This window comes from Athene noctua, chromosome 15 (genome assembly GCF_965140245.1).
Source record: "Athene noctua chromosome 15, bAthNoc1.hap1.1, whole genome shotgun sequence".
NCBI classification, from domain to species: domain Eukaryota; kingdom Metazoa; phylum Chordata; class Aves; order Strigiformes; family Strigidae; genus Athene; species Athene noctua.
Window position 1 is genome coordinate 9,350,485 of NC_134051.1, and position 26,475 is coordinate 9,376,959.

Genomic DNA, 26,475 nt, shown 5'->3' on the forward strand with positions numbered 1-26,475 from the left:
GAAGGTCTCCAGCCTCAGCACTGTCTTACTTCAATTTTTAATGAACAATGATAAATAGATTTCCAGCTATGTATGTGTCCATAGAACAAAAACAATTCAATTTTAGGTTTTTCTAAATAAAGTGTTACTTCCCTTTGAGTTTTCTGATAGCGGTGTCCTATTTTCTTGGCAGCCTTTGGGGGCTATTTTGCTACAATATGATAGTTACAATATGATAGTTATAATATGGCAGTTCTGTGACTGCTCCAAAATATGGTTGTCTTCAGTGAAATCTCTTTAATAGAAAAGGGTAGATTCTGATGCCTGGTTTTCATTGGCCTGGTTTGTACTAGTGTAAACCTATTGACAGGGTTGTACCTGATCAACTCTTTTTACTTGCATTTATGTAGAAGTTCACCCTTTGCAAACCTGTAGACTTGTTAACTTCCTGTTTATTAACTAGGGTTTTACTAATACAGATTAGAAACAGTCTTTCTATGTATGATGGTTATATCTTAAACCTCTGAGGAATGAAGCATCAGAAAATCACTACTCTGTTTAGAGATGCTGGCTCTCCAGTTAGAGTAACAGAAAATACTCTTTAAACCATTGTATGGAAGTAAGGGCATCTTGTCAGATACTAGGCTTCGACGAAATGATGTAATATTGCAACTTCCATTTTCATAGTTGCCATTTTATTTCTCACTGAGAGTTAACACTCAGAAGTGCCTTGGACTGTTTTTTTTCTTTAAGGAATTCACCAATAACCATTTTAGAGTTTGCTTTTACTTGCTGTCTTCCTACACTTTACAGAAAATTTAAAGGGAACAAATTATTATTGTGAAAGTATAGTCAGGAAAATATTTTTATGTATTTGGGGTAAACTAACTGATCCATAGTGAGTGATCTTTTGGTTATATGTAGTGGTTACTGCAACAAATGTAGTATGACGTACATTATATTCTTAAAGCTAAATTTTCTTTGGGATGTCAAAGGTATGAGTTGCCATATTATGTTGTTCTGGGAACCAAGGGAATTTCTGCAGGGAGCTGATTTCTGAGATCTCATTTGTGGTAGCACAATGGAGAGGAAGTGACAAGGACAGGGTGACATATGCATTAATCACCAGCCTTGTAGTTCTGGGGTGTGATGTTACTGTATCCTATTAGTTGCAGGAATCTTTATGGTGGAAAAAAGTTGAGGGGATGTGCCTTTTTGTTTTCATTCCCAGCTAACTTCATGCTGATGAATAATGCGATTTTAATGATGTCAGGATTATGGCCTGGAAAATCTGATAACTTACATGTCTGATTTGACATCCAAATCATGCAATTTGTCGTGTTTTTGATTCAGTGAAGCAACACAGGTTTAACCTTGTCTAGAACAGGTTTTTATCAAGAAGGCCAAAAACAAATCACACATCTTAGTGACCAGATACACTTTAATGCTTTTTATTGAGAATGTTTTATGAGTCAATAGATCCTTTGTGAAGCTTTGCAGAAAGTCCATTTCTATAGTATTTTGACATAACATTGGAGACCACATCTCTTCATTTTAGTTGAACTAGAAATTTTCTAGTGGTTGACCACTTTCTTTCATTAATTGAAATTATGTCTTCGGAGACCAACTCAATTTGATTCTCAAATGGAAGCTTTTGAAACTAGTGTCTCTACTAGGTCAGTCAGCAAGGACCTGGCTTGAGCTAGTTATGTTTATAAGCAGAAACAGAGCACAACATTTTTGTTAGTTCACTGATTTGACTTAACTGGTGGTTAAGCAAGAGGGCTATATGCCATAGATCAACTCAATTTTGTGAGAAAATAACACTGTTAATAATGACACTTCACTAGTGCTCACTTTCTAGTATACAGTATATACAGACAGAAACATACAGTACACCTTACTGTTTAGAGGTTTACATTTAAATGATACACTTTAAGAAATAATTTAATAAATTCTTTGTAAATTCTTTTTACATCAGTAGGCTGATTTGTGTTGCATATACACAGCATTTTATTCATATTTATTTAAATGTGAAACAGATAAGCCCCTATTTACAGTCATCAGAAACCTTCAGGTATTTGAAATGTAAAGGCCTCATTCTTGAGAACTTTGTATATTAAAGATTTGTCCATGAAAGTTTTTCCATATATATGATACCATGTATCTCCTGAAGTGTTTTACTGCACATGCTCATCTACTGTTCTTTATATAAATATTGCAAAGTTCTCACTTTCTGGGATACTGCTTTTTAAGAGATACCATGTGAAGGTGCTGCAATAAAGACTTTTGTTAAGAGGATAGCAGTCAGACAGCTCCATGGCACTGTTTCTTTGAGGCAATTGATATATCAAATTAACTCTTAAAAAGGACATCAATCTTGTTCATTAAATTATGGAAGTTGTTTGTCTATATGATTGCCATCACAGTATATTATCAAGGATACACACAAACATACTTAACTCCGCTGTAATGAAAAAGATTAGGAAAAAACAGGATAAATTATATAAAAACTTGTTCTTTCTCCATCTCTTAAATAGCAGTTTCCATTTTACTACATAAATCCATTTGTAATGTCAAGTCATTGTATAAGGTTTGGGTCATTGTAAAGGAGTTAGTCTAATGAAGTAAATGTGAGTGGTGAATGGTACCAAGTATACAAGACCAAGCATGGACGGAAATAGAGGAGCAAAATGAAAATTAAATAAACAGTGTAGAGAAGTGAGAAAGAGGAGAGAAAAGGAAAAAGAGAAATTTGAGCCATGATCTGAAACCAGGAATTTAACATGGAGAGAAAGGAACAGAAATAAATGCAACAGTCCTGTTACAGACGAAGTAAGATGTCTTAGGAGAAGGGGGAAATAGAAGTAAGGAAGCAACATGGAAGTTAAAATTGCATTTAATGCTGCCTGTTCAGCCACACCGTTCTGGCAGTGTCCCAGCTGTGGAAGCCTCTATTCACACCAGATAAGCCAGTTCCTCCCTTCTGGAATTTTTCCTGCATAATGGGACAGAATTTCTTTAACAGATTTTACACGAGATTTAATGTGGTGCATTGGGAAACCTCATTTTCCTCAGATGGGAAGAGGAGGAGCCTATTTGCTTGACAGTTGTAAAGAAAGATTTATTTCTTAAGTGTGGAAGTGAGCTTGACTGCTCAGATGTGTAGACATTCATAGAAAACCTCTCAAGCAGAAAACAGCCAACCAAAGCAGTCAGTATCATGTCAGCACAGAGGCACTATAAATTAGTGTGTGAGTCGGACATGATGATAACGAAAGGCTTAATTCCTTAACGTGGTTTTCATCAGCGGGCTGAAACTATTAAGTAAATTGATGCAGTTGTGCTGGATAGTTTTAGTGTGGCGAAAATGCCATAGAAGTAGAGAAAGATTAATGGAGAGTCTTCCACCAGGATGTTGATAACTTAGGGATGCTTGTATATGAAGAAGATAAGCAAAGATTGCTATAAGAAATTACTTGAATAATGTTGAAGAGAAGGGAAAAAGATCTGAAAAGGATGTTCCTCACCTGCTTCCCACTTAGAACTTGACCGTATGTCTGTGCTGACAAATTGGGACCAATTATCATTATGAGATTATTCTATAAGCAATGCAAAAGGTTCAACCCTGGTTTTGTTACATGTTTTTTCTATACCAGAGGCCTGAAAAGCCACATTTTTTTTGAATAAAATCATGTGGAATTTGAGTTGTAACAGATTAAGCAATGAAATGATTCTGCTGTGTTGCAGGACGAGTGACAAAGATCTATCTTGCTGCCCCAAAACCAGTGGGAGAATATCAGTTTAACTTCTACCCTCCTCTGTCATTAATAATACAACAGCAGCATAGGAACAGGTACTTCTTGGATCAATGTTTCATAGTTTGCTGTTGTGGGTAACTGTTAATTTGCTTCCTGCAGCATCTTTGTGTTTCTTGCATATTTCACATATTCAGTAAAAATCAGCAATCTGGATTGGATTTTTTTCATCCCCACTGTGAAATACGGAAACTGTACTTTCACTGTATGTTCAAGAATCACATTGGGAGGCACTCCATTTCTGAGAGGTCAGCAAAAAGCTGATGCTGACTGGAATTCCTGTATATTACTCCCATTTTAAAATCTTGTATGCATTGAGGGATTTTGTATGGTTTCCAAACCTCCAGTGATGCCCTGGATTAAAGAGATTTTTATTTATTTGTTGCAAACATATCCCTTGAAAATACAAAATGTTAATCATAAACATATTTATTTTTAAGATAATTACTTGTTACATGAACATATGTGGACCATAACACTTAGCCAGACATAAATTTTGATTTAACTTTGTAAACCACTGTGTCCTTCATTTTAATATGCGGAACAAACATCTCTCAGTTCCCTTAGAATTAGTTAATAAATATTTCTGAGTTCTTGAAATGTTTTAGGATGCAAACAAAGCAGTGGAAAAATAAAACACATTTTTGTTAATTGTTATATCTAGGAAAAAAAATCAATTTACCATAAATGTTAAAACTTAGGTTAGTTTGTATAAGAATTTCTGAAAATGGTAAATTAGGCTTCTTTTAGAGGGGATTCAGTGATGGAAAAAAATTAAATAATTTATAATTAACATTTACTATTTGGACATGTGTAATTGGATAATATGATCTTTAGTAAAGATCATCTATATCATCTTCATTGAAAAATTCTATTTACTTCATCAAGGATAGCACTATTACTTCTTTGTACAGAAAATAAGGTAAGACCTTTTTCTATACAAATACAAGGTGCTGTGTCTTCAGTCAAGACTTCAATAAACTGCTTAGTGATTTCTTCAGACAGAAATACTAGAGCCATGAAGACAGAGTTCATGCTTTGTAACCACTTCAGTGCACTGAAAGTATTAGATGTCACAGGTATCACAGCACATAGGCCAGAGTCTCACAAGATTTCAGCAAACAATTAACTATTTGAAAATTAAGACTATTTCATTTAACTGTAATGGAAAGCTCCTTCTAGCCTCTTGGTTGGGACTCCCACTGAGTGCCGACGCAGCAATATCACAGTCCCAGTACTGGTACATGAAGTACTGCAGTAACAGAGCACCAAAGGGTTTTTTCATACCTACGTCATAACTTGCTGTACAACTGTGCGTTCGTGAGAACACCCCTGATTCCCGCAGTGTATCTTTTTAAGCAAACGTCGTAATTTGTTGGGAAAGTTTTTGTTAATGTATCTGTAGAGCAGAGGCATTACAAAGCTGCTTGAGAAAGCCAAGGATTTTGATAAAATCTTGCTAAAATGTAATATTCGACTGTAATTTTCATCTGCAATTCTTCCTTGTGCATTAGTAAATGTGCTTACCAAGAGAATCACATAATAGGGTGTCCATAACGTGAACTGGGTACAGACTGTGGCTATCAAAAGCCTGTGCACCGATGGATCTAATTGTCCAGTGTCTTGATCCAGTGGTGTGGCCTCTTTGCGTATTCGCAAGATTAATGTAAGTGCATAAAGTACAGCAACAGCTGGTACAACATACCCGATAAAGACCATAATGGCATCTGCTGCTTCTTTGTTCTGCATCTTGGAACATTCAATTATTTTAGTGGATACGTGATTGCAGACGTAGAACAGGAGAGATGAAAAACTTGTGAGCATGGCACCACCCCATATGAATCCACAGACATGTTTGGTGTTGTACACACTTGACATGTAAGTTCTAGGTAGAGCACGTTCAATGTAGTAGTCCAGACTGAGTAACGTAGTGGAGTACATGGTAACTAAAGATGAGACATTGAATAAAATAAGCAAGGTAATATAAACTTCATTGTTAGAATTCCAGATGGCCCATTTTGTATTGGCAAGACCTAGAAGGTACATTGGTGCCAGAGCGTTGATGATGAGACCAGCAATGGCAATGTTGACAAAATAAACATCTGGCATAGTCATAGTAGCTTTGTTATAGAGATTAACTAGGACCAGCAAGCCATTGTAACAAAGGCCAATTGGGAAACATATAATGAGGTAGAGTAGGGAGAAGATGGAAAGCACAAGGTGGAAGTCATGGCAGAGATGCTGGTCTTCTCTGTTCTCAGTACTGTTGTTCAAGGTTTCACAGCTCCACATAGTGATTGTAGCTTTTGTATCTTTTCTGCTGGTTACCAGCTTTTCTGTAGAGAGACAAATAATGAAAGTGTTGTTGAAATATTATATTGTAAGTGAAATGCAATGTAGTATGAAGAGAACATTTTAAAGACAGATTAAACGCTTCACAACTGATAAATTTAGTCAGTGACTGAAATGCCTTTTGATCTTGTTAGTCTAGAAGAAAGTCATCTGTCATTCACAATTTCATGAGACTAGTAAATGTTCTGAAGTTCTAATTTAAATGAAATTAGTAGCAAATGAGTTAATACCAGGGCACTTAACAGAAGTAAATAATAAAGTCTACATCTTTAAAATAAGTACCAATGTAATATACATGAAAATTAGTACAGTGGTTCTTAAAATTACCTTTTATATAGTTAATAATATGTAAAGGCAGTTGCTGAAAAATTGAAGGATATAAGCTGAAGCACAAATCTTAGCAATAAGATGGAGAATAGAGGTCTCCAAGGTGTTAAATAAGCTGTCTCTTAAAAGATAGTTTCTTAGGAGGCACATCCAAGGCAGCAATTCATGGATGTATACTGGATCACAGATAAAATTGAGAAAGACTAGAGGGAACTGGGAAATGAGGTGAAGGTGGTTTGGGTTTTTTTCAATAGGGTCAGTTTGTATTCGGACTTCCAACCTATAACCCATTTAGTTCTGAAAAAACAATGGACCTCTGTAGTCTAGGGAACCTAATATCAGGGCAGCCTGACTTTCCAAAAGGCAAGAATTGGCTATAATTTCCTCTCAAAATAGCTTGAATTCTTTAAAAAGTATGCTAGTATCAGCAGTCGTTGTCCAGCTATCTTTGCTTTATCGTCAGTAGAGATAACATTTTAACTGAAATCAGTGAACTTCAAAGCAATCATGAAAAGTCTCTTTCCAAAATGCAGAAATAAGAAATAATCTTTAAAGTACAACTTAAAAACATCCACAGCCTTAAAATCATGGCTATTGTTCCTGCCAGCCCATTTCTGGGACAGTGTAGAATTTATGTAGCAGGTGATTTCCCATGTCACGTGTACTCTGTCAGATACTCAGCACTGTTTTGTGTGCTTCCCATTTAGCACATATAGGAAAGTATAAGTACACGTACCTGCATTCTTTCCAGAGAGAGAACAAGATTTAATCAAATCCACAATAAACATTGTGCAATTAAAATGAATGTTACTAGACGACATGCTATACTCCATGAACCATATGGCTAAATTACACAGTATGGGGTTTGTAAGCATACGGATATGTGGTTGCATCTCTCTAGTGCTAATCCTTTGACACTTCAGCCATAGTAAAGAATTTGTTCCAGAATCATGTCAGCTTCCATTTCTTATTTCCTATTGCAGTTATTTTCTGTGTGCATTTTTTTCTAAATACCATAGCCTGTGCCAGAAAACAGGCTAAAAATACAATCGTTTTAGCTGGGCAAACAAATTTTTATTCCATTGTCATATGTTGGATTTCCTCAGAGAAGTGGCTTCTGAGGCAGCAACACAAGATGCAGTTTTGTTGGTTTTCAGAACCTGCTTTCACCTTTGTGAAAAAAAGTACTTTGTTTTCTCAAATCAGTTCTTTAGTATTACATATAGGTAGAAAGTATAATGTTTTTATGTTGTCTTTCAATGCTCGTACTATTTTTGAGCACTGAAAACAACCTAGTTCATTCTCAGGAAGCATCTGTTGTTTGAAGTTTTTAAATAAGAAAAAGCAAAGCTGTTTTGCACAGTTGAAGGCAACCAAAATTACATCTCATTGAACTGTTACGACTTGATTCAACCAAAGCAGCAGACTGGAACTAGATATTGCAAATATATGCGTTATGGTGACTGCAAGGGTGACTAAGCACAGGCATGGATACATCACGTAATTCCATTATGTAGGTTTATCCTTAAGCATGTAGCTTTGATTACTCCAGACTGAATTACATCAGCCACAGAATACTCACCTGTATATTATCTCGGAAGATCAGCAGTCTTTGCTACCGCACTTTATATTTTACAGAGCAGGGGCACATCTGGTTTCACGAGTTTTTAGTAACTACCCCTTTTTCTTTTTGTCCTCTAACTGCAGTTAAATAAGACCATTCTATTTTAATGATAGAAATGGTGAGCAATTCATTGTGTTAAACAGTAATCTTATGAAATTACAAAACTTATCTCCAAAATGGGCAAAAATACAATGCAAAATAAAAATATTTTCTGAAGAAATATTTTCTGTCGATGACTTCGAAATTACCAGGTGAGATATTTTTGCCGCTACCGTAGCAACCACCCAATTTTAATTGTCACTTACCTGTGAAGGCACTGAACCTGTTCACTGTACTATACAGGCCCAGTTCAGCCTTTCTTATCCAGCAGTGTCTTTTGTCATTTTAAAGGCAATTTTGTCTTCACAGACCATGTCTGGGTAAGTCCTTATGATGCTTCGGATGCAGCAGTTTTACTCGATCCATCTAAACCAGTCAAAAGTAGTTTTTCAGCCCCAGGTTGACTGTTGCATAAGTGAATGCTGCAGTCCTCTTGTTTACTGTGTCCTGACTCAGCCGTCCCTAATGCTTCCCCTGGTCCTGACTGCTTTTACACTTTTGTCGCATCGAAAACTGAGATCGGAACACAACACGCAGAAGGCAGGCGCGTCCTGCGGCCGCCGCTCGCCCTCCAGCCTGCGTGTCCCATGGCCCCAGCAGCGCTGCTGTAAAGCCTCTTACCTCTGGTTCCCGATTTACATTCCCCCGCGCTGCCGGACCCACAGGCCTTGGCTAAGCGGCGTTTCCGAGGGAGGAGGCCGGCGGCAAAGCCAGGTCTTGTTTCTCTTTGAAAACATGGTGATCGCCTCTCGGCAGCGCCCGGGCAGCGTGCGGTCTGCGCGCCGCCTGCGCTGCACTTGTTTTTCCTCTGTAAGTTACTCACAAGTTTCTGCTTGGCTTGGCAAGCGGCAGGCCCCTCCCTTTCCCTGTTTACAGCCAGTTTCAAGAAGTGAGAGGCTGTGCTCGGAGGGGAGAGAGCTGTTCGACCCAGCTCAGTTCAGTCTCTGGGTTTCAGATTTACTGCTTAAAATACAGGGGCTGCGGGAGCACGCGGGTTTGTTACGGTATTGTCGGCTGCGCTCCGGTTCTCCGGGGACATGGGAGAGGCTGTTCCATTCCCTGCAAGTGCCATCAGCAGCTCTCGTTCATGAGCGTGGGCTTTATTTTTAACCTGACACAAGAATACGTAGCTTTGAGGGTGCATTTTTATAGGCCATACAGCCTAAACAATCAGTGTTTAAAAATGACTACGAAGCACACAGGTGCTCGTGCTGCTTGCAAAGGTGAGCGAGCTTGTAATACAAGCTAGGAAGGAAAGTTTGAGCAATTTACTTTGAATTTGGAGATTGTTTGGGTGTTGTGAAAAGGCTTTACGATGTGAGCCTCATTTGGCGATGGTATTATGGATTCCATTCTGTTTCCTTTTTTGAAAAGTTGAAAAGACAGTTCTCAAGAGCATTTGCATGTCACACGCAATTAATGGATGTGTGTACGTTCTCTGTGCCTTTAAAACAGATAATTTCTTAAAAGAGTTTTTGCACAGTAGGTTGATAATTTATTCCATGCTGAATTTTGTACTGTGGTGGTTCTGTTGTTTATATGGAAACTCCTTACACTCATAAACTAGTTACTACCTTCGAAGTATGTTTTTAGCTGATATCATCAACCAAAACCAAGAGCTGCTTTTTTCAGAATAATCTGAAAAAAGAATAATCTCTCTTATATTTAGAGGTTCTGAAGCTTTATTCCATAACAAATAAACAACGGTGAAAAATCCCTTAATTACAAATTAAGCAGGTGTTTATGGAATAAATGCCAGAGAAACACTGAAAATGGTTACTCAGTTTGTGTTGAGTTACTGTATCTGTAGTTTAGCTTTGTTAGGCAGGGTCTGCGCTTCTTGGTTTGTATTTAACAATTAATTATGAATATTGTAAAACTAATGCAACTCCTGAATGGCAGAAAACTCCAGCATTCCTATTTGATACATAGTCCACAGACAGAATTGTGTATGTGCTATGGATAACTCTGGGTTACAAACTATGGCATCGAGTCTTTGCTGCCTCAAAACTTTAGAAGGACTTTAACCGTCATAAATTCACTGAGGAAACAACAAAGTAGGAAAGGTATTAGTGTAGAAGCACTTTTAGATTCTGATACTTGGCTGAAAGCCAATCTCTTTGCATGTCATACATTGAAGGTGGTTTTACCTAGATAAAAATTTGCATGAAGTACTTAAGAAAAACTTCTTACAACACTGTACAAAAAGTTAAGAGCAAAGATTATTTTAGAAAAATGCATAAAATGAACTTTAATTCATGAGAAAAAATGAAGTGTTGCTTAGTTGTATTACAGTCCATAGCTGCAGTCAGGTTTTTTTCAGACGTTTTCATTCATAATGCAGCATTAAGTTGCAGAGCAGGTTGGTTAACAGTTTCAAGCATGACCATTCCACACTGATTATTTTACTTGACTTAAAGGATCCAAAACCTTTATCCAGCTGTGGCACTATCTCTTGCTCTGCAGGTTTTTTTGTTTAGACAATAAATTATTTGTCTCTGTGTTCTGTTATCATCTATATGTGAAATAACTCTTATCGAAATTATCTAACCTTTGAATATGTGTTTTCACAAGCTGCAATATCATTATAAACCACGCATAGCTAATAAAGCTGTCGCCAATGAGGTGAGTCTCTAAACAGGCCTAAGACTCTGATGTTCATCAGGTCTTCCAGAGGTCCCACAGGATCTCTTAATTCCTACAGGGACTGAAACCCAATGGTACTGTATAGGGGAGGGCTGAGCGCTGCATAGAGCTTTGCTGGATGGCACAGGTTTGCTTCAGATCAAGACTGAAAAGCTTGGCCAAAAGTGTTGCGTATATGCTTAAACCATGACTTAGTAGACTGTCAGCTACTCATCAGGATTTAAAAGGTGCTTTTTGAAAGTGTCATGCTACTGATGGATTAGTTCTTAAAACTTTAAATAATGAATGGTTGCTATTTCTGGAAAAGAGCATACCTGCAATTAATTGTACCTCAAGGGGAACACATTCCGAACTCTCAAGCGCGAGAGAATGAAGTGTCACACTGCTGTTACTTCTCAGCCAGGGTAACATGACTTTTTTTAGGCTTACTAGCTTATATACATACCATAGGGATTAACAGAAGACTTGTTGGCTGGATATACAGAAAAGTAAAACTAGATTGCCCAGGTTAGATGTGAGGGGAAAAAATGCAGCAGTGCAGGCAAATAGGTTTCAGAATATACTTTACTTATGCAGTTGCTAAGTTGCTGTTGTTTATAACATAATGATACAGCTCAGATAAAATGCTTTTAACATTAGTGGAGAAGAAAATCCTGCTTGATACTGGGAGCTGGGCTGAAAAACAGGCCCCTTCCAACCCTATCATTTATGTCTTTGTGGTGCAATCATTGACCAGTTTGGCCAGTGGTATTTTTATAATTGATACCAGTTGCATTTTATAGTGTAGTTAATTCAGTGCAATATAATGTGAAAGAAGCCATGACTAAATCACAAGAATAAATGATATACAGTAGCATTGAATATAACCCTCCTCTTGGATGATTAAAAAAGTACAAATAAGAAAGCAAGAGTAGGTCAGTTGGAAGAGTGGTGGCTCTTTTCTTTCTACAGTAGCATTGTTTGTCCGTGGTCCTGTGAGAGGGAACACACAGCAAGGAGTTTGCCACCCCTGGCAAGTGAACTCAAGGGAAGAGCAGACACCCAGCCTCCTGGGCCCACTGATGTCACCCCCATCATAAGGCTCAGGTTTTCGTTTTCTAAACACATTCCCTCTGCAGGATGAACTTGCTTTAGGAGCAGCATAACAATAATAAAAAAAAAAAACCAAACCAAAACCTTTAACTCATACCACCCAATTATTACCCACTCATGCTTAATTCTGCACAATTTGAGTGCTGTGAGCCCATTTCCAGTTTTAAAATTTATTGCCTCCCCTTGGTCCAGTGTTATTCCTTAAGCACTCCTGCCCAGACATAAACACTTACATACATTTCCCCCTGCTTTTTTTTAAAAAAACCCCTTGTTTTTCACATCTGCCTGACCCTTATTTTCCTCTTTATCTCTCTCTGATGACCCCATTACAGTTAATGCTGCACCTCCCATCACCATTTGCTTATATGACACATACATGGTATCATATCAGACTTATCACAGGGTTTCTAAGTATGATACTCTTTCACTTCTTACTTCTCTATTACTTTCCCATGGGACATCTGAGAATGTTCTTAGGCATGCTGAGTTAACAGTAAAAACTGAATTCTCAAGAACTATAGGGTGTATTTCTGTCCCATGTGGAATGAGTAGAGATATGTTTTGAAATTAGTCTTTGCATTTTGCTTTGGTCATCCTTTGAGGTTGCTCACTCTCCGCTTTTCCAGAAATTTCTGAGTATGTGTTGTCTTCAGAGCTTAGCTCCTCCCTGTGGGCCCCTCTCTCACTTGCTAGGTGACTACAGATGTTGGCAACTGCTGCCATTATCACTTGTTTATTCTTCCATTCTGTAAGCACCATCTTTGTGATTAATCATCTGCATAGCAGCTACTTGGTCATTCAGATCCCACTTGTGTAATGATAATCTGCTTTTTTTTTATGCTGTTTATTTCTTTGTAATAGAGCCTCTGCAGGAGTTAGGTTGCCAGTAGCTGTGCCCTCCTCAGCTCTTCAGGAACAGCTGCACTGGGGGCTCTGCAGGGGTTAACACTGTAAACTCCACCGTGTTTTGTTAACTTCTCTCAGTGTCCCAGTATCAGATGAGTGTGACTAGTCTCCTGCTCCACCTCTTCCTGACTTAGCTTTATCACTGAATTCCAAAAGAGCCTCTATATGGAAAACCTGACATACCTTCTTCATTTTTAACATTTATGTGCAGCGAGAAAGGATTCACCATAGAGTGAACAGTGAAGCTTTTAATACATCATAGATGTGTTGTGGGTTAAGATTTCATTACTGCAAAAAGTGAAATATTTTTGTGCAGTTTTGAAGATAGGGTATTCCATCAAGCAGAATGAATTTATGCAGCGGTTACCTGTATTTGTTTACAAGCCATAGCTGCCTGGGTTTCTGAAATGAGATACAGTTTTGAGATGCCTAAATATCCAATAGGTAATATATTTCTTTAAAAACTGAGTTATATGCAAAACAAAAACCCTGTAATTTTCCTAGTATTCATACTCACTTCCAGTTATTGACGGTGTATTAAGTAACAGGAATAATTAAAGTGAATATAGTATCAGACAATAGACTTCATAAGATGCTTCGAGTTCTGAATTTTATAAAGTTGACTAACTAGAATTGAAGGAATGACAGCTTTTAAGCGTCAGCAGAGTAGACAGCTCCATTCAGTGTGCTGAATACAATAACCAGTTAGCACTACTGCGGTTCCTGGTCCAGGTTTTCAGAGCACTTGGAAGCTGATTTTGATGTAGCTATTCTACTTTAAAACTAAGTGACAACAAACTTAAATAAAATCAGTATCAAGATGATTGAAAATTGCTATATATGTTCAGTTTTTTAACCGATTCAGTGAAAAAAATATTTTCAATTTTAACCCGTGGCAGAATTTCCACTGTACTTACAACTGGTGAGCCACGGAAACCAAAAGACTTAATTAAAACATACAATTTCAGTTTCTTGGAGAGCACACAAGCCCATTAACTGTAGCAAGTATTTTCATTCAATTTAAAACAATGTAAGTTGCAGTTTCTTTTCATATGAAATACTTCAACTCAGTGGATCTAGCAAGGATTACATGCACCTTCAGAAAGTATTCTTACTGTCGTGATGTTGATGTTCAGAGTAGCTGGGACTTAGTAGATTTACATAGTAGATGCATTTTGTCCCACTGTTTTTAATGAAAGTATTTAGTTCATTTTTATTGACTTAAGGAATTGAATACACTAGCTGGGTGATTTCATTAAAGGATCATTTTTATATGATAATCATCAGTGTTTAACTATAGGGGTTCTTCCCCCCAGTTATCTACAGACACTTAAACTGTATAACAACAAATCAGTTAAGACTAGTTTTGGGGAAAAAAATATTTATGAAACTTTTACTTTTTTTTTTTTTTTGGTAAGGTTTATCAGATCATGGAGAAGAATTTAAAATTTTCTGCTGTGACCTTTTTAATATTTGAGAAAACATAAAATTACAAGACAGTTTTATGGTAAATGTCTTTGTTTAGCTAATTTATTAGATCAGATCATTGGCACCTCTTACAAGATAGCAAGCAGCCAGTTCTCTGCATTCCCAGCGTTTTGGAGTTGCTCAGGTTCCAGGTAAGGAATATATATATGAACTGAACATTGCGCTTCTGGTCCATGTAAAGCAGCATTACTCCAGTAAAGAAGACAGATTCTTGCTAATCAAAATTAATGCAAATTATCCCTATTCTAGATACAGCAGACTAAATTTATCCCAGTGACAGCATCAAAGGTGCACCGACTCTGCTGGAATTACTCTGTAAATGAGTTGGCCCAGTGACTTGGCAGGATGGAAACAGCAGCTCTTATCTTAACCCACTGTTTGTTAGCTTCACCCATGCGTAGGACTTGTGACAGGGAACACTGCTGAAATTTGGCAGCATGAAAACATTCCCCACAGATATTTTGCTGCCAGTTGCAAAGACTGACAGGAGGCACAGATGGTAGTTTTCCTGGTAACTACAATATAATGCCATTTCCTATTAGAAACATCAGTGAAAACTGACCCAGTGACTTGTCAACAAGACATCAGGCTGACCATGTAGGAAACTCTTGTGAAACAGATTTAGACTGCAGGGACCAGATTTCCAGTAAATGCAAAACTACTGACGTAGTTCTTTCTCAGATAACATTTGTCAGTGTAAGTGTAAAACTGGTTTGAGTTTAGTTTGAAGAGGAAAATTGGCCCTCAGCAGAGTTGCACTGAGGCTGAAATTACTTCAAAATTTATCACATCCTTTGGGGATAAACAGATCTCTTCCTGATAATTGTCAGCAAGTCTGAGATGTCTTGTTCTTGACACTCCTCTGGCTTTTAATTTCTATTGCTTGGTGAAGGAAATAAAATTTTCTATCTGCCTCTTGGATGAACTTGTATATTTACTGATTGCAGCTTATTCCATTCATAATGTCTGAATAAAATATTTTAATTTTACATTCTCAGAGGGCTAATACAGTATTAATGCTTATCTAAAGGTGACTATTATTAGACTGTAAGATTTGGAGTAGGAATTTTCATTTACCAGGGGCTTGAAATTAATTGAGACATCTTACTGACATGAATGGGTTCTGATTTGTCCATCTACTGCTTGTCATGTGCCACTCCCCACTCCACTTTTTACCCTTTATTCATCAAAAATTTCTACAATAATCTTGATTTTCCATAAGGCTTCCCATTGCACCCATATATATGGAATGACCCTTCCATCAAACTAGAAAAAGCCAGTAATAATCTTTGTCTTCTAGGATGCTGGAAAAGGGCTTGACAGATTTAAGTATTTGATGATTTGATTTGAGTCCTTGGTCATACTTCACAGGTGTGTGGGTAGGGATGCTTCCTTGGATATTCTTAACAGGTGTCATTTTTTACAGCCCACTTGAGGCTGGGCAAATTGTTCCAAGGACAAAAAAAACAAAAGTAATTTTGGGGGAAGGAATGTGCAAAGGAGTGTGGGACCTCTGTAAACCAGGACTCTCTAAGCCTAAATTCTCCCATTACAAAACATCTGTGAAGTTAACACCTTGAGTATACTACCTGTAGCCACCTATTACCCACATTCTGTCCAATCCATGGTAATTTGGGAAGCCATGGTTAGGATTTGTACAAATTCCTAGGGTTACAGACAAATAAATGACATTGAAATAAATACTAGTGCTTACTAATGGTAGTGTATCGATTTACATGCCATACAACAATTACTGGTGATTTTTTTTTTAGTTTGAAAAGATTTTTTTAAAAATATTTTTAGTGTCCTCAATAGGTACACACATTTTTAATAATCTTGAACACCACAGGAAGAAAGCACGACTTCTGTAGCAGATTTTGTAACTGCAGAAGCTGTACTGAGCCTTGATATACAAAATTGTATTGAGTTTGCATGGCAAGGTTTGAGTAGTGGGGGGGCTGAAAACCTGTGCAACTGCAGCCGGGGAGAGGAGTGAGGATAAGTGAGAGAATCAACTATAGAGCCCAGGTCAGTGAGGCAGGAGGGCAGGAGGTGCTCCAGGCCCGGAGCAGAGGTTCCCCCTAGCCCGAGGTGCAGCCCCTGGTGAGGCAGCTGTGCCCTGCGCCCAGGGAGGGGAACGGCGGGGCAGATCCCACCTGCAGCCCGGGGGGACCCCACGCCGGAGCCCGGGAGTGCCCGAAGGAGGACGGAACTCTGAGGGCAGCCTGTGCTGGAGGATTCTGTTCCTGAGGGACTGCACCCCATGGGGGACCCACGCTGGGGCAGGAGAGGAGTGTGAGGAGTCTTGCCCCTGAGGAGGAAGGAGCGGCAGAGACAAGGGGTGATGAACTGACCACAACCCCCATTCCCCGTCCCTGTGTCACCTGTGTGTGGGGAGGAGGGAGAGAAATTGGGAGTGAGGTTAAGCCTGGGAAGAAGGGAGGGTTGAGGGGGGGAAGGTGTTTTAAGATTTTGTTTTTCTTTCTCATTACCCTACTCTGATTTGATTGGTAATAAATGAAACTAATTTCCCCAAGTTGGGTCTGTTTTGCCTGTGACGGTAATTGCTGAGTGATCTCTCCCTGTCCTTATCTCGACCCGTGAGTATTGAGTTCTATTTTCACTCTCCCGTCCAACTGAGGAGGGGAGTCATAGAGCAGCTTTGGTGGGCACTTGGCATCCTGCCACAGTCAACCCACCACAAAAATAAATTTATAGTCTGCTTCCTCCTGTGCTAATAGGTGGAAGCCTGAAGAGTAATTAGTTTGTCACAGAGCCAGTTTCTTAGTAATGATTGATAAATGGTTGTTTTTACATAGCCCACACAGACACAGGGTGCATACCAACACTAAACCACAGTCTGTAGGGAGGTCACTGGAGCCTGCTAGCCTATCATCACTTCAGTGAGCCTTACATGTTCTAGCTGTTGTGGAAGATATGCAGAATATTCTGATAAATTCTTATCTGATGCTCAGATCCTGCACACAGAAGTTCAAATGAATCATTCTGATCTGCAGACCATAAACATAGATGTTCACACGAATCACTTTGTCCAGACATTTGATGAACTTTTTTCATCATTTCAGAATTAGTCCAACTTCTATTGAAACCCACAGGATACTGCTTTGATTTAAATGATGGGGCTAATAAACTATGTGAAGGATGTGACGCTGGCATGAGAAATAGGGTGCTGCCTTTTTATGCTGCTTTAGCATTTATGTAAAAAGGACATGAAGTTCAGCTGACAGAGCCCTGAAGGAAGGTAGGTCTTCTGCTAAGTACAGTAGAAAACAGATTGCAAATATGGTGATTAATGGAGTCTAAAAAGGACAGCATTCTGCTTATTCAAAGCTTCAGCTGAAAGCAGTTAGGAAATTTTTGGTGCTTTGAAGTTTGCCTTTGGCTTACCTTCTTTTATAATATAAATGAAAATGCAGCTTAATTGTGATTAATTAGTTAATTAGTTACTGCTATGTCTTTTAGCTGCTTTGCAGTAATATTTCACAGTATGGTTTGCTGTGTGTTTTATTATTATGCTATGAATAGAAGATTCGTAAGTGTATCACTTTCATCGAGAACTTTTTTCTGTATTAAAGACTAATTAGATTAACTTTTGATCAATTCCTCTGCTATACTTATGCTATTCTGTTATATTCTAGATTTAATATACAGAAAAATTGAGATCTCATATATTCAGAGTGATTAATAAAAAACTTAAAAGCACATACTGAGTACATAAAGAAACAGTAAATCAGAAATTTAGCCTAATATGCAAGAGCATGAAAATTGATATGCATAAGAAGAAGCCTACTGTAACTTTCTTTTAGACAACAACATAAAAGTAGGACCATTACAAATTTAAACAATAACGTTTTTACTAAAGAGCTGTCATCTAAAAACTGAACATTGGTTTCTAACGATGGCACTATTCATTTTCACCGATCCAAGGTTTATATGCATTAATATAAATTGTTTCTAGGCTCTTAAAAAACAAAAGCAATCTAAAAGGTGAACTTCTTAAAATCTCACCTGGTAGGTACTGCTTTGTTGTTCCTTGATGGCTGGCAGAAACATTTTGCCCATCAAGTCAGACCCTTTTCAAAGTGAGCTCAGCAGAAACTCCAATATCTCATTTCTCTAGTAGGAGTAAACAATGGGAGAGCTTAGAAAAAGACCGCTGACGCTGCTGCTCTGCCCTCGGTAGTGGCACCGAGCTTTGTGTATACATGTGACTTCCCCTGCACATACATACACATAATCCTTTAAGCTTCAGCTGCACGCTCTTATTGGCGCAGAGGGCTGTTGCAAAAACAGGGGGCCTGATCCTGCCATAAGGACTCTTCTGCATACCATGTTCATAATTGTGAAAGGGGTTTTTAGGGGTCTTTTTTTGAAAAGGACAAACTGAAAGGACCTTACTGTGGTTTGAGAACAGTTCAACCTTTGGTGTAGTTACGTAATGGGAGACAAATAGCGGCTGCATTAAACCAGGAGAGCTTTTTTTGTTAGGAGAAAATAATTTCTACTATAGGAGTTGTTACTCTGCAACGCTGTGTGTGTTAACAGAGTAATAAACCTGGAGCAAAATAAGCCAAACTGGCAAAAATGTTATTAAAATTTTTCTTTAGAGCTACTCATCCCAGCTGTGTTTGTCGGGAGTCATATCCCTTCCTGCCTTTGAAAAACAATGCTACTCAGCAAAAGCCAGTAACATCCACTTGGCCGCTGGAGAGTTTACACAGTAACCAACGTAAGACCTGAACAAGAGCCAATGTATGTTTTAAAAAATACTTTACTGTAAACCTCTGAAGTATTTTAAGCATTTAAAAAGAACATTTAAATTAAAAAAAGGTAACGAAAATGCTATGTCTATATCATCTTACTTTAATGAGATGGTAGGCAAATGTAAATTCTTTCAATTTGAATAGAAAGCATGTAATGTCATGATTTTGTCTACTAAGCTTGAATACAAATAGTCCTTAAATAATTTGCCTTTTTAAACTGTAATGAAGAATTAATTTATGTGTTTTCCTTCCTCCCTAAAGCAGTAAAGTGTGATATATGCTTTTACTTATCTACCAAAAAGGAGTTGACCCCTAAAATGAATGAAGAATTTGTCATTCGTGTTAGGCATGTATGTAGCACGTGTATTTTCTTATACCATTATATTTCTTATTTCTTATACCATTAATTGCTCGTTTTTATTCTTTAACTACCTTACAAGATGATACTTCATAATAGGACTCTAGGACAGACTCTAAGCTTAATACCTGACAACTTTTTTGATTGTTGGTATTTACGATCTAAGTATTTGCCTAATTCAGTTATTTTTTTGTTCCGTTTGGCTAAGATTTTATTGTTTATATTAAAGCAAAAACCCAAGTCTCTATTTACAGTCTTTATCACACAGCGGCTCTGTTTATAGGTCCCACGTTAATATTTTCCATTAAATGCTCTATTGTTAGAGATTGGTCAAATTGTTAAATAAACAAGCACTTCTTTAATCTCAGAAGTAATACTTCTGTGAGGAGACAATGTGAGGCAGCCAGGATTATGCCTTTTCCTTTTATGGTTTGTAATATTTCATGCTTATCACTTGTCTGGTTAAGCTGTTATATATGTTTTGTATTTTGAAACACAGAGCAAAACCCTCAAACTGTGCTGATTTACATTTGATAAAATGCCGGTGACAGCTGGGCATAGAGTTTAAGGTGAAATGTGCTTTCCTTTTGAAATTCAGACCTCATAAACTTTAGCATATAGGCTTTTTGCAGGAGAAAAATGCAGAGATTGGGAGATGGAATAGTACTCCTTTGGTCTCCAGGGAGAGCAGAAGGTAATAATGTGGCTCCTTCGAGTCTGCTGCTCTCTTGGTTTTATAGAGGCAACTGCTTGCTCTTACAAGCCCCGCCAGTCCATCACTTCTCTGTCTGCAGTGCCCACAACCTTATAGGTTTTACATTATCCCGGTCGGATTTGTCTAGCACATTCCCTGAGGCTTGTTTGAATGTAAAGATATATAATCCCCTACACAATTACACTGTGCAACTAGCACTTGTCACCGACAGTCTGGAGTAACTTGGGGTAGTTGTGGGGCGGAGGAGACCATTATGCTTTGACCAAAAAGGTCCAAATTTTAACAATATCTGTACTTGTAGAACTTGCCCCGGTATTTCTTCTGGCAGACCCATGAGGCTTTGGGCTGAGACTCGGTCCTGGCCAGACAGCTGCAAGGCGACTGAGTGAAATGGTGAACAAGGATGTTTGAGGTTTACTTTAGTAACTTTTTCTTTAACTCTGCCTTATTGCAAAGTAAGCAAGTGCCAGCCTCAGTGAAGAGGGAGCCTCTTCTCTGACCTGCCAGGAAAATTACCCCATACTTAAAACACCTTTAAACACAAGCCAGATATATTTTCTCTGCATGTGGTAGAAGTTCAACTGGATAGGAGTCCAGTATGAGCATGAAACACACACATAACCTAATGCACTTGACTGCCACTAAGCAGCAGGGATCACAGTAGCCTTGGGGGTCTCCTCACATGCTTTATTTTTAGAAGCTGTATACTGTTGCTATTGGTTTGATTAATATACTAAATTAAATATAGCACTTCTCTGTCCATCCTCCTTCAAATACAGTTCTCATTGCTGATGGTTCTATGAAGTTAATGCACAGTCCTAAAGCTCATAATTACAAGTAACTTTGTTAATGTGAAAGTTGTATTTGAGCAGTGCAGGTTTTTTTGTTTACAGAATAATTTGTAGTGGTTCAGATGATGAAGTCACCATGTGTTTGAGGTGCTGATGTTTCCTGACGCGCTGCTACATCTGATACGAATTGATAGACAACTCTGATAATATTCCTTACTTACAGGAGCTCAATAAGACAAAACCCAAGGAGTTTTGTTCAGTTTTGTTCAGCAATAGATTGACCTTCAAAGTTCATCTTCTAGAAGTGCTCTATGCAGTAACTTAGACTTAGGTAGAGTTAGTGATTCAGATGGATTAAACAAATCACAGGGTTAAATTGAAGGTAGTTATTTAGGACTGTGGTTGCCAGAATATTATTTTTATGAGCTGAAGTGGTTTTGTTGAAGCATCACTATGGCATTAGTGAATTAGCAGGTGTATATGTGGCCCCTTCATACCCATATGTAAATTGTCTATAAAGAATAGTTATTCATATAAAAGGATTATCAGAAATATTCCTCGCTGTACTTTTATCTTAAGCTGAAATGATGGTACCTTCAGAGGAGTGCAAACAGTTGTTTGTACATGATAAAAGAGATTGTGGTGTGGGCAAAGATCTCCTTGTTCATTGCATAGAATGCAGCCAGTCCCCACCGATGTGTCTTCTAATTTTTCAGTGCTGTTGTTTTAAGCATAGAAGTAAGATGTAATATTAATGGGATTAATTCAGGACTGTTTATTTGTGTTTTATCTTAGTGTGAGTATTCAGCAAGTTCATATTTGGTCATAACATGTCTGAAAATGCTTTGGTAATTAAAAAAAATTGGAATGTGCAAATCAGCTGAAGTAAGCAAAACTTATTTGCAAATTTTAGATTAGTTGCTTTAGAACTGCCTTTTATATGAGCACAACTTTTAGTCCCTTTCATTTTTTAATCTGCTACAATATTTCAGGTTGGTAGAACTTTGATGGAAAACTTTAAGAAGGCGACCACAGTTGTACCAGTGCTGCAACCCCATTAATCATACATTCATTCTTCAGAACCAGCGTCTCTGGTTTGAGAAATTCAACCAGCTTTCCCTAAGGGCCGTTTGCAAACAAGCTCTGGTGGAACTTGCTGCGGTAGCTGGATGCATGGCGGTCCGGATGGGATGGCACAGCCTCCCTTCTGGTGAGGGTTACGGGCCTTGGGAGAGGGACGTGTGTGTCTGCACTCTCACAGCTTGATTTTCAAAATGGACCACAAAGGCGCACCCTTTCCAGGGGCCTTGCAATAAACTCAAGCTGCTGAGACAGGTGCATGAATGTTATTTTCCTTGTGCCAGCTCCATCGTTACAGGAGTGGGAACCTCCGGCAGAGGGTCAGTGGCAAACAGGCTGGGAGAGGAGCGATAACATCTGGATCCATTGCAGCTCCTTCCTCTGGTGACATGACTCAGGATCCTCATGTGGTTTTAGTGAAAATCCCTCAGACCTGCTAACCCAGCTAATTCAGAGAAGCTTTCCAAAAGTATTCAGAGCTTGTGATTCACTTCAATAGCATGCCTTTTATTTATTTATTTTGAAAAGACCATGAATCTGTTTAAGAAACATGGTTCTATGCTGAAAACATAGACCAAACCTGATACTTGCATACAAATGGGAGTGATAATAATGGGGGAGGCAGGAATATTTGTGTCTTTTCTAGTCAGTAGGCTTTTTGACTTGGGCTCCTTTATATTTGACCTCTAATTTGAATGGCCAGACTGCTGAAATTCACCATTAGGTCCTTGCTTGTGTGGATGTATTAGAGATGTATTCTGGTGTGTCTGTGTGCATCTTTTGTCTCTGCATACTCTGGATAATTTTATTAGCTATTCTTTGAAAATGTCATTAGACATTAAATCAGTTTATTTAGCTATTGTGGGCTAATCCAAACATACAGAATATAATACACTGCTCCTGGCCTTTTCCTGTTACCAGGCTCTCAGCAGCTCTTTCCTTTGCAGACCTCAGGTGGCAGGGATGGAGGAAGGACTTTAACCCTCTGGGTGTATTTTGTGAAGACTACAGGGCAGGCTGAAGGCACTACCACTCACTTCCCAGCACAGGAGAAACAAGAGAGGAGATGTATAAGAAGGAAAAAGGGCCAGGGCCTTACTGTCTTCCGTAATAAATACTTGGGTGCAGGCTTCTCACCCCTGAACCCTTCAAAAAAATATGTAAAGCAGCAAGTTTGCATGCTCAAGACTGTGGCTGGCTAGCAGGATTTCATAGCCAGCTGACCATGAAGCAGTCCTAGCTTCTAAAATCTTCTTGACTGAGCATTGCTTCCTGAAACTTTCCAGATTTTGGTGAAAATTCTTGCACAAAAATCTTTTAAGATGAGGTTGCATGGTCGGAGATCTGTTTCTTTTAAAGGATATGGAGAATGGAAATGGAGTTCAAGCATCAATTCCTCTAACTGTCCATTTTCTATTGCTACTTTTGATCTATGTTCATTCGAAAATACAATTTATTAATACATCTCTATCCCAATAGGTATTTTGATAGCATAAATCTATTGTATTTGTTGTTAATAGAATATTTTAGAAGGAAGAAAAAAACAAGAGGAAGAATGCAACAAAAATGTTGACCTCAATGGATAAGAATTGTACTGTTTGTACTATGAGAAAATGAGATAATTATGACTATAAAATTCTGTGCTCAAAGAATGAAAATAAGCAACTGACATGCTATGTGGAAATGGGAGAGCGCCATTACATTAGGATGGATTGACTGAACTCTTTCCTCCATAATAATTATTAATAAGTGGGGATATTTTTTTTAGTTAAGGACTAAAACTGTGCTGGAGAGTGTTCCTGGAGTTTGGCAGCAGTGCAAGAGGATGGTTTACAAACATTCCACACCAGTAAAAGATTTGGAAACCAGTATGTGGTGTTTGGCCACTATTATAAGCAGCATTAGATGCATTTTTTGTTGCATTACGACCATCTGGCAGGTAAGTGGTCCATCTGACTGTTAACAAATGAAGATTTCCTAGCCAGTCTACTTTTCAATCATTCCATATAAAATTTAATTTTAGGCTTACTCTTCTTTTGGGGAAAAACAAGTGGTTAAAAAAGCTATGTAGTTAAATACAGCATAGTAACACTGCAAAGTAATTAGAGCCATTGTAGGGTTTGACTCTTTGTTTCTAGATTTTAGAATGAAGTTTCCCTTTGAGCGATAGCTAAATGGTTTTCTTAGATTGTTTGTGCATTACAGGATCTGTATTAGATCAGTCTATAAGGTGCAGCATTTTCTCCAGAGTGTCTGAAATCCTACTACAAAGAGCACTTGCATCTTGGAGTCTGACACCAAGTAGAAATAAAAGACTCGAATAATAACACCACTAACTTGCTTTAATTAATTGTATGTTTCTGTACATAAGCTTGAAGGGTGGAAAGTTTTGCTTTAAAGACTACCTACAAACCTGGGGAATGAGCAGCCACTTAGGGTGCCACTTCAAAGAGAAACGCCCAGAAGAGCAACAGAAGGGAAGCTGCTTTTGAATTCTCTCAGTTCCTCCTGGCAGCCCAGACCTTGCAAAGCAAAACAACCTAGAAATGGTTATTTTCTTTTGTGTTAGTTACATAACCAGCTCCCAGCAAATAAAGCTGGAGGTGGAGCAGCCATACAAAGATCCCCTTAATAACCTGTGCCTACCATAGCTGCTAAAAGAATCTTACCTGAATTTAATAGTTTTTCCTTCCTGGCTAAGGGAGATTCCTCATGGTCTCCAGACAAGAAACTGATAAAATTCAGGAGCCAGTTGTAGCTCTCTGTTACACTGGTGCGTATTTTGAGATTCAAGCCTTTGTGGTTACTCCAGATTTATACTTTATTGCTGAAGCGGTCAAACATATCTTGGTTTCTACCATTTTTTACTTTTCAGATTTCTCTGTATGCAATATTGCTGTAATTAATACTAAAGAAGTAGAAAAAATGTAGCTGAAAAGAGAAACTGATTTTTACAAGAGTGCTTGGTCTTTCCTTTAGGATCAGTTGAAACTCCAAGAATTGTGCTTTTATGCTAATCATCCTATGCTATTTTTAAACTTTGCCTTTGCAGTCATGCTGTAGCTTCCATTAACCATATCTGAGATGCAGGCTGCTGCTTTGTTTTTGTAGATGACAGCTCCAGCTGGTCAGCATCCTTTGTTTTAGCAGTTGTGCTCTTTGCTTCCCTATCTGTGTTAGCCATCCTCCCAGCTACCCGCTACACGCCATGCCTTGACCTAGTCAGCTGGCAGATTGCTGTTTCTGTCTCCCTCGTTATTTTCTTCCCACAACTCTACTAATGGCCTCTCTTGGCTTTGGGACTTCAGTTTGTGATTTACTAGCTATGAAATTCTAGAACTACATCTGTGCTCTTTCATTGTCTTCAGGTGTCAGCTGTAACACCACTGCAGAGATGTTACAGCATAGTGCCATCATTTAAAGGATGATTAGGAGACCAGCTTGAGGGTAGCTATTACTGATGATATAATAGGTAAAAAAGATCAAGATAATTTATGCGTTTGCCGTTCTAACCATTGTTTTACACTTTATGTGAAATTAGATCTGGAAAGGAGGGACTTGTAATAAGTATGAAATGCTAAAATGTCACCTGTGCCCAACTTCTACAAACTTTATTATCATTTCCTCTGTAAGAATTAAAAGTCAGTTCATGTAGGCCAGAGCAGCAAATACTGTCAGACAATGTGTAATGGAAATTTGTAAGAGCCAATATTTAACATCTTGAAATGAGAAACATCCAGGATAAGTTTTGAAATCACTTCACTTGAATTCTGTATATATTGCAACAAAATACAAAGGTAAATATTAAGGTATTTTCATCAGATGGCTTTAAATTAATCTTTGGATTTCCTTTAAAAAAAGGAAATAGAGGACCTTTCAGTAATGGAGAAACATGGTACTCTTTATATTGCTGTCACTCTGAGGTATGACACTGGGAGAAAAATTACTCTGAAATTATTCCACCTCTTTGTTTAAAGCTCTGGTTATTTGAGTCCAGAATGCTTTTAAATTATCTGGTTTAGGCCTTGATACTGCAAATTAACTTTGGATAGTTAGATGCATATATAGAGGCAGAACAAAACCCCAGTGAAATTAATAGTTCTTGTGTGGCCTGGGCTTCTGTCTCATAAAGCTGTTTGCTGTGCTTTTGTTTATTTTTGAAGTGTTTTAGAATGCTTTTTCCAACTAAATATATGATGTTCCATATATGACAGATGAGTAGTACCAAACTTCAAACCATCTGACAAAGTAGCTTTCCTTCCCTTTGTTTAGGAAGATCTCTTTGATTCTGCTTATATTTAAAGTGTGCTGCTGGGTAATCATGGAACATATATCTGTTTAAACCAAATTCAAAGAGTATCATGAACTGACACCTGCTTAAGTCTTTAATTAAAAGTGCTTAATCTCTAACAATCT

At 38.1% G+C, this 26,475-nt stretch overlaps 2 protein-coding genes across 5 annotated transcripts in view; one reads left to right on the forward strand and one right to left on the reverse strand.

The window, feature by feature from the left end:
- The window catches only part of CHLSN (cholesin), a 132,730-nt gene that overhangs the window by 41,495 nt on the left and 64,760 nt on the right, over positions 1–26,475 (forward strand). The gene's annotated exons all lie outside the window — the stretch shown is intronic.
- The window catches only part of GPR146 (G protein-coupled receptor 146), a 51,859-nt gene continuing 29,536 nt past the window's right edge, over positions 4,153–26,475 (reverse strand). The window contains exons 1-2 of one of the 4 annotated variants that reach the window (XM_074918902.1): positions 18,361–18,564; positions 4,153–6,133 (exon numbers count right to left, since the gene is read on the reverse strand). In XM_074918902.1, the coding sequence (XP_074775003.1) occupies positions 5,085–6,089 (1,005 nt within the window). In that variant the 5' untranslated portion in view covers positions 6,090–6,133; positions 18,361–18,564 and the 3' untranslated portion in view covers positions 4,153–5,084. The other 3 variants (XM_074918904.1, XM_074918903.1, XM_074918901.1) reach the window with 3 other exon arrangements.